The sequence below is a fragment of the Neopelma chrysocephalum genome, unplaced genomic scaffold (genome assembly GCF_003984885.1).
Source record: "Neopelma chrysocephalum unplaced genomic scaffold, ASM398488v2 Primary Assembly neopelma1_194, whole genome shotgun sequence".
NCBI classification, from domain to species: domain Eukaryota; kingdom Metazoa; phylum Chordata; class Aves; order Passeriformes; family Pipridae; genus Neopelma; species Neopelma chrysocephalum.
In genome coordinates this window covers 123,401-137,997 of record NW_020897856.1, presented here as the reverse complement: position 1 = coordinate 137,997, position 14,597 = coordinate 123,401, and the positions used below count along the sequence as shown (strand labels likewise).

At 44.1% G+C, this 14,597-nt stretch overlaps 1 protein-coding gene across 5 annotated transcripts in view; it reads left to right on the top strand.

Moving 5' to 3' along the window:
- The window catches only part of FAM120A (family with sequence similarity 120A), a 52,495-nt gene extending 39,715 nt beyond the window's left edge, over positions 1 to 12,780 (top strand). For 2 of the 5 annotated variants that reach the window (XM_027702740.1, XM_027702739.1), the window contains exons 13-18: positions 819 to 1,028; positions 1,880 to 2,063; positions 2,934 to 3,080; positions 4,536 to 4,677; positions 8,265 to 8,361; positions 10,866 to 12,780. In XM_027702740.1, coding sequence (XP_027558541.1) covers positions 819 to 1,028; positions 1,880 to 2,063; positions 2,934 to 3,080; positions 4,536 to 4,677; positions 8,265 to 8,361; positions 10,866 to 11,177 — 1,092 coding nt within the window. In that variant the 3' untranslated portion in view covers positions 11,178 to 12,780. The remainder of the gene's footprint in view (positions 1 to 818; positions 1,029 to 1,879; positions 2,064 to 2,933; positions 3,081 to 4,535; positions 4,678 to 8,264; positions 8,362 to 10,865) is intronic. The other 3 variants (XM_027702742.1, XM_027702741.1, XM_027702743.1) reach the window with 2 other exon arrangements.
- Positions 12,781 to 14,597: the final 1,817 nt, after the last annotated feature.

The following is a 14,597-nucleotide window of genomic DNA, read 5'->3' as shown; positions in this document are numbered from 1 at the left end:
CAGAAAGAACAGCTGAGTTTGAACCCAGCTGTCTGCAAAATGAGCTGGATAGTCTTGGGGCCCTTAAAGGTTGCTTATGCATAAGGAAGGTAATGGAGTTTAATTTTCAAGTTTAATACCAAGGTCTTGAAAATGTTCCAAAGAAAGGGCTGATATTTTGAGAAGTATTTCAGAGAACACCAATAGTGATATTTTCTTATACCAGAGCTAAAAATACACTTGCTGCAAGCCAATCCTTTTTTTCTTCTACCATCAACTATTATTCGCCATTTAATTTTACCTTTTTCTCTATCCTGCATCCTAAATAAAACTGTTGTATGCATAAACACTGCCTTGTTATTAAGAGTTGTGTTCTTACAGCAAAATCAAGATAATAGAAAATCCGTTATGAAGGAGTTGGAAAGGAAATGTGTTACATAGGAAGAAAAATGGAATGCTGGCAATGAGCTCGTTCCTGAAACGTTCTACAGCACATCTCAGAAGCACATAATTATTTGGAATAAAATTTTTAATGAAGTTTTCTACTACTAATTTCCTCTAAGTGTCTGTAGAAATAGTTTCTTGCACTTTGTTGAGAAAATAGAGGTATTTGGGTTTATCTCTGGCCTCCAGAGTGGATGGATGGAACCAAACCCTTCCTGAGGATTGCAGCTCTGCATGCACAGGCGAGAGGTTCTGGTGCATTCTTCTACTCCATCATGTGAAAGTCTGAATGACCTTTTAAAATCCCTCTGTTTTCAAGAGTTTTGAAAAGAATGTAACTGTTGGAATAACTTTGAATTGCATTTCATGACAATCTTTCCTGTGTTTTCCAACAGATTGAGAATCTGGATCCCCGTGGAATCCAGCTGTCTGCTCTATTTATGAGCGGGGTGGACATGGCTCTTTTTGCCAACGATGCTTGCGGGCAGCCGATTCCGTGGGAGCACTGCTGTCCCTGGATGTATTTTGATGGGAAATTATTCCAGACCAAGCTCATCAAAGCAAGCCGGGAGAAAGTTCCGCTCATCGACCTCTGTGATGGTCAGGTGTGTAGTTCAGCAGGGTGAGGGAGTGTCCCTTGTGCCCAGAAGGGTTGGATGGGGTGGGTTTATTATCATTTATGTCATATGTCATGTCCCTGCTTTTAAAGGAAAGTACAAAGTGAATGGCTAATGGGTGGGTTTTGCTGTTTAATCCCTTTTCTCTTGATGATTGGGATGGCATTTGGGCAGATTTGGAAGAAGAGGCATCAACTTAAATTTCATTTTTTTTCTCTCTGGAAACTGAAACTTGAATGCCATGGTGAATGGCCGAGTTGGAAACTCTCTGCTCATTTGTTGAAGTCCTGCCTTTTTGGGTCAGGCTGTCCCAAAGGACTAAACTGCACTGGGTTTACAGTGAAAGAAAACTGATGGGTTTTAACTGATTTTACAGACTGTGAAGTCATTCTTGAGGTCCTTTAGCTTTACACGTTTCTTACAATCTTAAAATACACGTGTAGGAGTTTTTTGTTGTATCTAAATCATGCAAAATTATTATCTAACTGTAAAATCAAAAAACTGATAAAAATCAACAGTATACTGTATGACCAAAACTTTTTTTTGCTTTTAATTTTTTGGGAGGTATAAAATCGTATCCCTTCTTATTTCTGACTCAAGGGAAGCTGATCTTAGCTTGGTTAAGATGGTGGCTGTGGTCCCTCTCAGACTTGTAACACTCCAGGCATGTTTCAGCCTGTCTGCACAGACTCTGGTTTGCAGTCCAGGTTTAGGATGATGATTCTGTCTCTATTCTTCTATTGTTTTGCTTTCTTCTTTGAATTTGTTGTGTAAATGTAGTTTTATGCAATTGAAATGAGAATTTTAATATCCCTCTGTGACCTTCTCTTTATTCCTAGGCTGAGCAGGCAGCCAAGGTTGAAAAGATGCGTCAGAGCATCCTAGAAGGATTAAATTTCTCCAGGCAGAACCATCCTCTCCCTTTCCCACCTCCACCTGCCATGCCTTTCTATCCAGCTTCTATGTATCCTCGACACTTTGGGCCAGTCCCACCACCTCAGGGCAGGGGGAGAGGCTTCGCTGGTAAGTGATGGGACAGCGGTGCCACACACGTTACCTTACCTTGCACGTCCCCAGAATTACAAATCCGTTTTCCTGTTCAGTTTCACAGAGAAAATACATAAAAGCAAGTGGTTGGCTTGTGTTGGCAAGTGCCAATGACTGTATTTTGGTGTTACTTTTATTAGCCATAGCCCAGTGATATGGAATGTGCGTATTTCCATCAGGATTTTAGTAACTGTGCCAGATCAAAATATTTTTACTGTTGTTGTAGAACTAGAAAAAAGAGGAATGGATGGACACTGGGTGTTATGAAAAGGCTCTGACTTGCACAATACATTGCTTCAAAACGTTTATTAATTAATGGACACAGTTTAACTGTCAGGGTTGGACAGCCTTTCACCCTCCCCACCCCTCCATGTTTCACTACAGTCATTTAACCATTGGCACCCTCGAGTGTAAATACTGACACAACCGTTCCAGGCTGTTCCTAGAATTGCTCCTTTCCTCAAAATCTCTCTGTCCCGAGGCCCATAGGTGTATGGATATGGACACGGGCATTCCTGGGGTGCCATGACTGTAGCCAGCAGAGCTCACTGCCAAAAAATTGTCCCAAGCCTTTACAACGCCATAGAAATTGGGATCCCATTCCAAGCCCAGGGTCAAGGCATGCTCTTTGGACAAGGGACACCGTGCTGGCTGAGGCAGCAGGACACCTTTGGCCAGGGCTCCCTCGATGTGGTGGTACAGCATCACCCACAGGAGCCTGGTCCGCAGGAGCGTGGCCCTCCTGCCTGGCTCCAGAAGGGTGGAAGGAGGCAGCAGCCTCTCTGCTGGGGCCTTCCCCGATGCCTGGCCCCCTCACAGATTTTCCCCTGTCTTTCTTTACCCTGGGTCTAACAGGAGTCTATGGCTTCGGAGGCCCTTATGGGGAAACAGTAGCCACAGGCGCTTACCGGGCCTTCCGGGTGGCGGCAGCGGCAGGACACTCCGGAGCCTTCTCTGGCAATGACAGCAACAGGACTAGCAAGTTTCAGGGCGGTAATTATACCCAAAACCCTTTTCTTAGAGCTTCTGGCAACGGCTTCCTCCACTGTACGGTTTGGTCTGAGGCTTTCTTCCTGACTCCCTGTCTCCCTAACTGTCTCAGCTTCCCTCTCTAGAGCCTGCCCGGGCTGCTGTCCGCTCTGCTCCCCGTCCCTGCCGCCAGCCTCCTCTCATGCCTAGAAACCCTCCTCCAAGTCAGAAGAGCCCGAAAACCCAACGGGGCGGGCTGGCTCCTGTCCCCAAAAGGCGAGGGGGGATCTGTAACCTGCTGGACTCTGTCTCACTCTATTAACAGGCATTTTCCAAAATCTGGGGCAGTTGAGCTTTTTGCAAAAACCCAATGTAGACATGACTGACTGTTACTGCTGACCCCTTCCTTGCTGGCATCAGTGCTCGTGTGGACACAGGAGTGGGATTTAGTTCCCTACCTGTGTGCCTGTTGCTTACCTCCTGTATGAGGTGGGATGATAGAAACCTGTTGATTCCAATGCCCTGGTCAGGGTAATTTTTTCATGTTTATTTAGCTGTTCTTTCTGGCCTCTGAGCTTTTATCCTAAGAGCAAACATACCTCTAGTGCTTCATGTGTGAATAACTCTGCTCCTGCAAACCGTCTGCATTTGGAGCTGTAGGACTTGCACAGGGAAGTAGGAACCTTCTGGATGTAATCAGTATTGTAGTTCCCAGCCTATTAACGTTTGGAGACTAATTGTGGCTGCATAAATGCTGTGGTTTGTAACTCTTTTGGTGCTGATGGTCTTACCAGTAACATCTGGCTCAGTCCCACTTACCCGGGTTTCTTAAAATACATGTTATGCCCTAGAGCTGAATTTTAAGGGCAAAAACACTGGTGTTCAGAGATAAGCAACTTGAACAGAAGCTACAGTTGCATTTTAGACAATTGCACTTTTAGCTGCTTTCTTGGAAGGGGAAGGATAAACCCACCTCCTACACCCAGATCAATTTAAATGCTACATTTTTATAGCAACTTAGTGTTAGTACAGCTAATCCTGCCTAGTAAATTCTTTGCTGCAAATATAATCTGTGTGGTTTATGCTGATACTTGGCGTTGGCTAAAAAGTGCCTTGAACCGGCAAGAATTACTTCTTCATTAGGAGTGCAGGAAAAAAAACAATCTTCAGCCAGCTTGTAAAGTTCCCCTTGTTTCTTGAGGCTTTTCTCAAGTATATTTTAATCACTGAAACTGAAGCACTCATGTCAGTTAATTTTTCTTTTCAGAATTCATATCTATTTTTAAAACAAAGGGGGGGAGGGAACAGACTCTTGGAGTTCTGATACTTCTGGAATACCGCAAAATGAGCAATAGTCTCACAGTATCCATAGAGGAAATGGGATATGTGGTGACATCTGGGCAAACCATCTTTCCATTCATTTGGAACTTTGCTGTGATGATTGTGAAGATCAAGGTTTGGTTTTCCTTTTATGTGCAGGAGTCCAACCTATTCCTTCTCAGGGAGGGAAACTTGAAATTGCCGGCACTGTAGTCGGCCATTGGGCTGGAAGCAGACGTGGACGAGGGGGGAGAGGGCCATTCCCTCTGCAGGTGGTGTCCGTGGGAGGACCAGCCAGAGGGTAAGTGCCAGCCTGGCAACGTGCTTCTCATGTGGGATTTAATGATTGGGGAAACAAGGAAAAAAGGGAAAAGTAGAGACTGCATATGACAGATTTTAGGACACCTAAGGTCAATTATACCTGCTGAATATTCAAGAAAAGCATTGACATTCCTTTTAAAATTTTTTAATTCAGTTTTTCAGGTAGATATAAGCATCTGTGTGCAAATGAAACTCATACTCAGGCTGAGATAGAGATATATACCCACAGAGAGGTTTGTTTTGCATGAGGAAATGAGTTAGGGGCTTTCTCTTCCCTGAAATCAACAAACACAATACATTCAATTCCTTTCTGTTTCATGGCAGGACATTTTTTAAGAAGCATGATAAGATTTTTAACAACTACATTATGTAATTCTACTGTGAAGCAGAAAACACCTGAAGGACACTTCTAGGTTTAATAGTTCTCTGTTACAGTCATGGTGGGAGTTGTCCTTAAAAGAATATTAATTTCTTCCACTCTACCACTTCATTCGACTACAGCTGAAGTTACAGGGGCACAACATGTCTGCGAAACAAGTACTTTATTACAAAAATATCTAGTCCATTACTTTTAAGATTATATTTTTTCCATAGGTTTGCTGGTTCTGTGCCTTACAGAACTTACCTTTAATTAAGGTTCTGTCTATTACAGGAGACAATCCCAAAGTAATGTGATTTATATATTATGTCTGTCTCTATTTGGAGTGGAGTAAAGTGGGTGTATTTGTGCCACCTTGAGCTAGGGAGCTGCAGTCTGAAGGACTAAGTCTGCACTGCATGAACTCCTCTCTCTCATAATGTACTTGAATGTGTACTATAAAGCTTCATGCTGGAGTCAGCCAGAGCTGCTGGAATGCTTGTCTTGTTGGGCTGAGTGAGGAGATGGGTTGATCTGAAGCCCTGGGAGAATGGAGCTGCTGTGGGGACAAGGAGAGGCAGGAGCAGCAGAAACAAAGATGAACAGGTTCAGCAGCAGCACACAGTGTTGGTGTGAGAGCAGGGCTGACCTTGGAGGACACTTAATTCTCTAAAATGAGATTTAGTTGCCAAAAGAGAGGCATTGAGTGTTGTTTTAGTTGTTTCAGACAACCGTCAGGTTGCCCTGTGTGGGCTTCATGGGGCTCCTGTGCTGCTCCAGAGCAGCAGCTGGAGACAGTGGGAATGAGCAAAGATGAGGAGGCACGAGGCTCTTTTGGGTATCAGTGAACAAAATAACCTTTTCCACCATTGAAATGAGGTTATTGGGAGGTCGTCAGTTCTATTTTTCATGAGGATGCATGAACAGGAGAGTGGCTCCTGCAGAGCTGGTTGCTTCTGTCAGTGACCTGCACTGTGTGGGAGAGGCCCTGCTGGTGTCCTGCCCAAAGCCTCTGTCTTCCAGAGCTCCCCAAGGGGCGTCTGGAGCACCCTCAGGCTCAGAGCTGCCTTACATTGACACACACATGCAGGATAGAAGTTCCTCCATCTCCTGAAGAGGGAAATACCTGAATTCGTGCAGAACATCTGTAGCCAGGAATCGAGAGCCCTCCTTATCTGGGAAACAGGTCACTAAAAGGGTGTCGCTGCTCCGGTCAGTACCTTTGTGACAGAGGAATATGATTCTCCAATAGTAGCTTTTGAGTTGAGATAAAATACCTGACGTTTCTTTTTGTTGGAGGTCCTGTCTTTAGGCAGTAAGGTTTTGGGTGCATGTTGTCACCTCAAAAAGACAGGAAAACTGTCAATGCTAGATCTTCCTGTCTCCATCAAATCAGCACCAATGGGAAATTCTCCACATGTAGAGCTACTAGAACTAGTCAGAGAGGGGAAAATGACTGCAGGCAGCTTACCTGTTTGTTGGGTCAGTTGATACTGAAATACAGCCAGTAGGAAAACATGCTCGTGTTAAGGGTTCTGCCTAAAGACAGAATCACAGAACCGTGGAATGTCCTGAGTTGGAAGGAAGCCACAAGGATCATCCAGTCCGACCCCTGGCCCTGCACAGGACACCCCAGCAATACCACCATGTGCTTGAGGGTGTAGTCTTGAAGCTCTGGCAGCCTTGGGGCCGTGGCCACTGCCCTGGGGAGCCTGTTCAGTGCCAACCACCTTCTGCAGGAAGAACCTTTCCCTAATATCCAGCCTAGGGATTGAGTCAGGCTTGTTCACCCCATTGTCTCACATCTCTGCAACACTGAGCTCAGATGTTCTTATTGTGTAAAATTACACCAGCTGTTTTGTATTGGCTTTGACCCAGCAATATATTCTCTGTGATTTCCTGAGGGGGGAAAAGTCTTGCTCAGCTCCTTAAAGGGCACACTTCCACCTTGTAAAAAGAGAGCCAGTGGGCAGGGTGAGGAAGGAAAGCAGTGAGGGTGACTCACATGGAAACCACAGCTTTTCCCTCTTCATTCTCTGTTGTTGCTTTTAAACCCCAGAATTTAGTTTCTTAGTGCCCAATGTGGGCATTGACATCGCATGTGAAGAGACTGGGGGGCACAGGCCAGTGTCACGTGCGGACCTGCTGGAATCGGGCAGCAGATCCAGAGGAAACACAGAGCAATGCCATACTTCTAGAGCAATCCAATATTTCTAGTAGGGAAAACAAAAGGCATTTTTAGGGGAGTGGTATCCTTGACATAATGATAGGGAAGTTGAGTTTCTGCAATTGATGGGACTAGCTGAATCATGAAACCATTAAGGTTGGGAAAGACCTCTAAGATTGTCACATCCAGCCACCAACCCAACACCACCACCATGTTCACCACTGAGCCATGTCCCCAAGTGTCACAGCCACACGTTTTTTGAACACTTCTAGTGGTGACTCCAGCACTGCTCTGGGCAGCCTGTGCCAGGGCTTCACAACCCTTTCCATCAAGAAATTGTTCCTGATATGTAATCTAAACCTCCCCTGGCACAACTTGAGGCCAAGGTGAGAAAGTTTGTTTTGATCTGATCTAATCTGTACTGAATCACACCAAAAGTCACCACCCAGTGTGTCCAAGTTGAGAGCCTCCATTGGAAAGCAGCTTATCAATTGCCACATGCCACATATGGATGGAACTCCTTTATTCCCTCAGTGTCTTAGATAATTTTGTATTCTCCCATCCAAAACCAAAGGAGTTCTGTATTTTGCCTCACTTTCTTTTATCAGATCCTGTCTGTCTCACGTGTTCATATGGGGGAAGTGTTATTAAATGGGGAAAATGGCCTTGTAAGTGGTTCAAATTGCTATTTTTGTAAGGTGAAAGTATTTTGAGCTCTGGTTTTAAAGTGCTGTGAGGATAATTTGACACTTGGATAATGTTTCTGTAGAGCTTGAAAGTATCATTCATTGTTTTTCTAGAAGGGAAATATAGAAACAGACATTTTATCACTCCAAACCCGAAAGGTTTGTTGGGTTTTATACACTTGGGAGCAGTAGAACCCTGTGATTCAGAATTAGTCATCTTGCTTCTCTAAAGACATCTCTTTAAGGAACTAAAGACAGTAAAGCTAGGGAAAAAATATTCCAGCAAAATGAGATGTAAAGCAGTTGTAAACAAAGCTGATGTGTGTTTGTTTTCTCCTCTCTCCCCACCCCTGCAGGCGTCCCAGAGGAGTTATCTCCACTCCGGTGATAAGAACTTTTGGAAGAGGCGGAAGGTACTATGGGCGAGGTTATAAAAGCCAGGGAGCAATTCAGGTAATGAAGCCAAGTGCCTGACTTGGCTCTGTGGGACAGGCTGGGCTGGGCTGGACTCCAGACCAGCTCAAAGTGGCTGTGAGCTGTACCAGGACAGGCTGCTGTCACATCTCACTGAAAGCAAACTTTGCTTCTAAAGACACGCATGGAAGAATGTATTTTGACATGAATCCTGTGCCTACACTGCTCGAACCAGTCATGGGAGTAGAAGAAAATTTAGGAAAAGTGGGAGAAATACAAAGCTGAAACAAATTAGCAGTTCTGTTCCCGCCCCCACTCTTCCCCTGTTCCTTTTCTGGGACCCTGGTCCAACCTCATGAAGGAAAGTTTGTAGCAGTGAAGGATCTTTGCTGCTGGAGGGCTCCAGATGAAAGAGCTGGCTCTAAACTTCTTGGGAATAGCACAGCAGCCTTTGCCCTGTGAGCACACAGGTTCCTTTCTAGTGACAACCTGAGAGGCGTCCATGGATCGTGACTTTTGTCTTTTCCATGGACCCTTCAAACACAGCTGACCAAGCTGCTGATCTCTGTGAAATGCCTGTTGCTTCAGAGTTCTGTTTTCCTTCATTTTCCATGGTTCTGGCTGCTCTGCAGTTTGGACTGTAATGGAGAAATGAGTAGGAAACAGCTGGAAGAACTTCCACAATAAATATGTTATATGGACATGCCATTTGTCAGGAACGCCTGAGAGTAGGGGGGTGTTTGCAGATGTCAGTAAAAGAGGAAATGTTCTCTAGTAGATAATAAAGCAACTCAACTTCCAGTAAAACTTACTGGTTTTTAGGTGTAAAAATTCAGATACTTCACTTCCTAGTTAAATTTCTGTGTACACAGACTCTATAAATTTACAAATGTACCTATGGATCTGAAACTTTACATCTTTAAATAGAAGAGAAACCAGTTTGTTAGTGATAGAGTATCTAATTTCTGAGTATCTTAACCTTTGAAATAAAGGAAACCCTGAAAAGATCCTCCCAAATATTCCAGGCTTACTACAGGTGTACATATGGAAGTGTAGTTCAGGTAGAACATGCAGTTGTGTTGGCAAGTGCCATCAAGATTGGATATTCACATTTTTATTAATGATGTGTGATTTGGATGGTAAATACTTGTGATCACAAGGACCTGTGTGTAAAATTGTGCCTGGAGAAGAAAGATAAATTACATTTTCTGTGGACTGGTCCTGAGCTCACTGCGTTTTGTGGTCATCAAGTCCCTCTAGTACATTCCTTGTACAGGAAGAGGAAAAAAGGTGATTTAAAATGCACGTGGCAGGGAGAACTTGTGTAGTGAGTAGACTGTGATGCCCAGTTCAGGCTGAGTGGTGCTGGTGTACCCTGAGCTCATACCCTGGGATGAGGAGGGGTGTCTGTGCGGGGCCAGGCTCACCCCGAGTCACCCCCTCCCTGAGGGCTGGGAATCTGACCAAAATGAGCTGCTTGTATTTACCAAACACATCAGACTGGCCGTTTTTGTCCCAGGAGGAGACCTTTCACTCTTGGTCTGTAAAGAAACAAAAGCATGTCTTGAAAGCTGAACATAGTAACCCCTATAAAGGGGCCCGTGGACACAGGTGATCAGTGTCCCTTGTCCTCGGGGGCCAGTCCCGTACCTGTGCAGTGGGACAGAGTTGTTGGTGATTATCTGGGTAATGAGAATGCTGGAGAGCAGCAGTGCTGGCTCACCTGCAAAATCCTTCTGTAGAATCCTTCAGCAGCTCAGTACAGCACTAACATGCTGTTCTGGCAGGTAAAAATGGAGGAGTTTGCTGCTGTTTGAGGTGTATCAGGTTTCCCTGTTTTAAGCCATTTCTTAGCACTTGGCTTTGTGAACAGTGTGACAGACCAGTGCGCTGCTCCCTAGCAGCCCAGCCTGCTTATTTTGGTTTGTTTAAAGTCTATTATGTTTCTAGAATGCTAAGATTAATTATAGATACTTTAAAACTAATTGTATGCTGCATCAATCTGGGTCTTATGGCTCTACTCAGTCTTGTAAGATTTTACTATATGCTTTTTGTATGAAACCCCTCTCCTAACATTGGAAGCATATAGCCTGGTGCAGAGGATACTGCATGGTGCCTCTGCACTCCTTTAAACGCTGTCTGAAAACAGTGGGGTTTGAATTTGAGCAACATGTAACCCTGCCATTAAATCACAGCACACATGAACCAAGGAGCAGAGTTCAGCTGTACCTTGATTCTCAGTGTTGGTGTTTGCAGACATTTATGTACCTCTGACGTTGTGAAATAAGTGAAACATGGAGGTTGAAACTAAGGCGTTTGCCCCAGGAGCATCAGGAGGCTCTGGGGAACACTGAAAATCCTCCCCTCAGTGTATTTTTTTGGCCACTTCTTTCAGCAAATGCCTCGTTTTTCATGTTCACTCACAATCCTGTGCCCTGCATGCTGCCTGTTGTGGCATCCTTGTGTCAGACTGTACAGTTATAGATTTATATACATTTGTAGCACTGGTTCTTCAGTAATTCTCTTTTTTTTTTAACAACTAGGGCAAACCTCCTTACGCTGCTTCAGCAGAAGAAGTAGCCAAAGAACTTAAGTCAAAATCCGAGGAATCTAAATCCTCACTTGTGTCTTCAGATGGATCCCTGGCTGAAAATGGAGTTGTGACTGAGGAAAAACCAGCTTCCCAGATGAATGGGAATACAGGAGACATCAGGGCTTCCAATCAGTCTGAAAGTGCCTTGAGTAATGACTCTAAAATGTGCAATACGAATCCTCACTTAAATGCACTAAATGCAGACAGTGTTTGCCATAAAGATGATGCTCTTGAGGCCACTGTCTTAAAAAAAGAAGAGTAAACTTATTTTTTATAGAGGGTGAAGGATGTTGGGAAGGGTCAGGATTAGGAATATCTGGAAAGAAAGAGAGCCTACAGTTACGTACATTTTTTCCTTTCCGTAAGAGAAAAATGAGGACTTTGGAAATTCGGATCCCTCTTTGATGTCAGAGATTTAAACAACACATTTTTTTAGTTTTAACCAGTTGTAGTCAAAATGCTACAATAAAACAAAAAAAAAAAAAAAAGAGAATGAAGAGCATTTGACTCCCGCACTTAAAATGAAGTATACATAAAGTTTAAACTGGTTATGACAAAAGCTTGTAGTTTTGTTTTTTGAAATATAAAGAAAACAAATTTTGGCAGTCTTTAAGTATATATAGCTTAAAACTATAATTTTTAGTACTTGGCACCATATGTATGCCATTATATTTGATTTTGCATTACTGTGTCACAATAAAGCTTTCTTTAAGGCTTTGATTTCATGATTATGGGGGGAAAAAGGCACAACCACAGTTTTTTCTTTCTGAAATCTCATCACCGTTGCCGTGGTTCTTTTGTGTTTAAAAATGTGCAAACTCTCGAAACTACCAATTCTCAGTAACACTTGCAGTTCTGCTGAGTTCAATAGACATCATACATACGTTACGAGCGAGTTAAACGGAGATAAACTTGAAATCATAGAAGATGCAAACGACCTTTCAAAACAAACACAATGTGTTGGGAAACTTTTTGTGACTAATACCATGCATCCGTGATCAATGAACTATGTGGTTTTGAATCAGACGTAGACCATTAGTACTACTATTTGAGCTAAACTTCTGCATGGTTCATGATTTTTAAAGTGTGTAGTTAATATTATGCATGTTATTGTCCTCTTTCTTCCATTCTTACAAGTACTGTGCCCATTTGCAAAACAAAAAAAGCTAATAATCAGTAATAGTCCTATAAAAGATGTTAACTATGTTTAGTCATTGACTGATCTTGCTCTAACCTTAAAATTTTGTGATTATTGACCTCTGTTGCATTTATTCTAAAACTTTAAAAAAAAAAATTATCTAGCCGTTTTGAATATCAACGTTACCCTGGTGTACTCATTGCTGTATGCATTATTGTTCTCTGTTGCTGTTTTATGCCTTCATATTAGCAAATATGAAATTCTGTGAAAAACAAAAAAAAAAAACGCTTTGATCTTCAAAAAAAAAAAAAGTACCCCCCTTCTGTAGCAGGAAACAAATGGCTTGTTCTTGAGAACTTTCCCATCAAGAATTTAGTATAAGCAAATATACCTGTATCATTTTGATGTTTTTGTTAGTGTTTCCAAACTTAATGTACTTCAAAATCAGAATCATTTCTTTATATTCGTTTTCATATAATTCTCCTGATGCTCTTCATCACACATTAGTGATCAGAAATGAGGTGTAATTCCCCATTCCCTGCCCGCCAGAGCTAAGTAGGTATCTTAATGTAAGTTGAAGGGAGTTCTGCCCCAACTCATGGATTGTGCAAGAATGAACTACTGTTGGGTTTGGCTGGTTGTAGATGGATTGTGGTGTGGTGTCTTTGAAGGCTATTGAATGCAACTTACAGTGCTTAATAAAAATCTTTATTCTTTTAGTATAAAATACTGTATGCCTTTTTTGTCAAGTATTTTTTTAATTAACATGTAAATAAAAGTTTTTCCTATGCCCAAGTCAAGTGGTTGAGTTGGCAGGCTCCGTGGTGCCCTCCCAGAAGGCGGAGGAGGGAAGCACAACCTTTGGTGTCTTCCCTGGAAGTGTTCAAGACCAGGTTGGACAAGGCTTGGAGCAACCTGGTCTAGTGGAAGGTGTCTCTGCCCATGGCAGGGGGTGGGACTGGATGATCTTTAACCCTTCCAACCCAAACCATTCTGTGATTCCCCTGCTGCTGGGGGACACCGCACTGGTCGAGGTCGAGCTCTGGCTTTGCTGGTGTGTGCAGCTCCTTCAGGCGTCCCCTTTAAATGTCAGATGGTTGATGAATTGCAAATAAGACAGAAATAATGGAGGCAGTTGTTTAAAGAGAAAGATCAGCCCCAGGTGCTTGCAGATGGGTGGCCTGTGCCAGCTCTGCAGAGCTGGGGACTCTGGTACAGGAGTTTGCTCTACATCACGGACCCACCTGACAGAATGTGAGGAGCTGCACACTTACACCTTGGTGCCTGTTGGAATAACCATCAACAAACCCAAGGGTGCATGGGAAGGTCCCTGGTGTGCCCGTGCCAGTCCCCAGTGTGTGGGTAGTGGCTGCTTTCCTCAGTGTCACTGTGCCACCTGCATTTTACCACAGGCAGCCCAGGTGTGACAAGCTGTTCACCACAGTGTGACCAGGATTGGGGTGTGAGGGTCCAGCAGATGAACAAGTTCATGGCCCCAGTGCCAGGTGCTGCATTTACTTTTTCCAGAAATCCTGGTGAAGAAGTTTGGCTTGTGTGGCATGTGTATCCTTGACCTGGAGGCCGGGTTTTGTGTGTGCCCCATTTAAAGCCCTGTCATTGCCCTGGAGGGGCTGAAGCCACGCTGGGGTGGGAGGAGGATGAGCTGTCGGGAGGTGCTGGTGGAAGCAGCAACGGGAGGATCCCTCAGGTACCTGTTTCCTGGCTGGGAGCATCGTGGTCAGACCCAGGGACAACACCAGATGTGTTTTTGCTGCCTGCAGTGGGTCAGCAATGGGGGATTGGGGTGATGTGGTGGGTGCACGGGGACTGAGCAGGAATGGGTGGGATGGGAGACCCCAGTGATGCTCTGTGAATCTGCCCCCTCGGGGACAAGAACAGGGCTGCCTGCCTACTGTCCTGAGCTGCTTCCTGTAGGAGAGAGGCACTTTGCATTCATTGAGTCCTCTCCCAAAGATTTAAACTGACCCTGCAATCAATGATCCTGTGGAATGATCAGGGAATACTGCCTGGGCTCGGTCCTGAAGAACACATTTTACACCTGAGTTTATGAATAGGATGGAAAAGAATAGAATAAGGATAGGAGAGGAGAGGAGATGGAGATAGGATGGGATAGGATAGGACAGGATAGGATAGAGGATAGGATAGGATAGGAGATAGGATAGAGGGTAGGATAGGACAGGAGAGGATAGGATAGGAGATAGGATAGAGGATAGGACAGGGGATAAGATAGGATAGAGGATAGGACAGGATAGGATAGGAGATAGGATAGAGGATAGGATAGGATAGGATAGGATAGGATAGGATATTTCAGTTGGAAAGGATCCACAAGGATCATTGGGTCCAACTGCTGGACCCCTTCAGCCAGACCAAAAAATTAAAGCACATTATTAAGGCCATTGTCCAAATGCCCCTTGAACACTGACAGTTTGAGGCACCGACCACCTCTCCAGGAAGCCTATTCCAGAGTCTGACCACCCTGGCGGGAAGGAGCGCTCCCTGTGTGACCAGTATGTCCTTATCCAG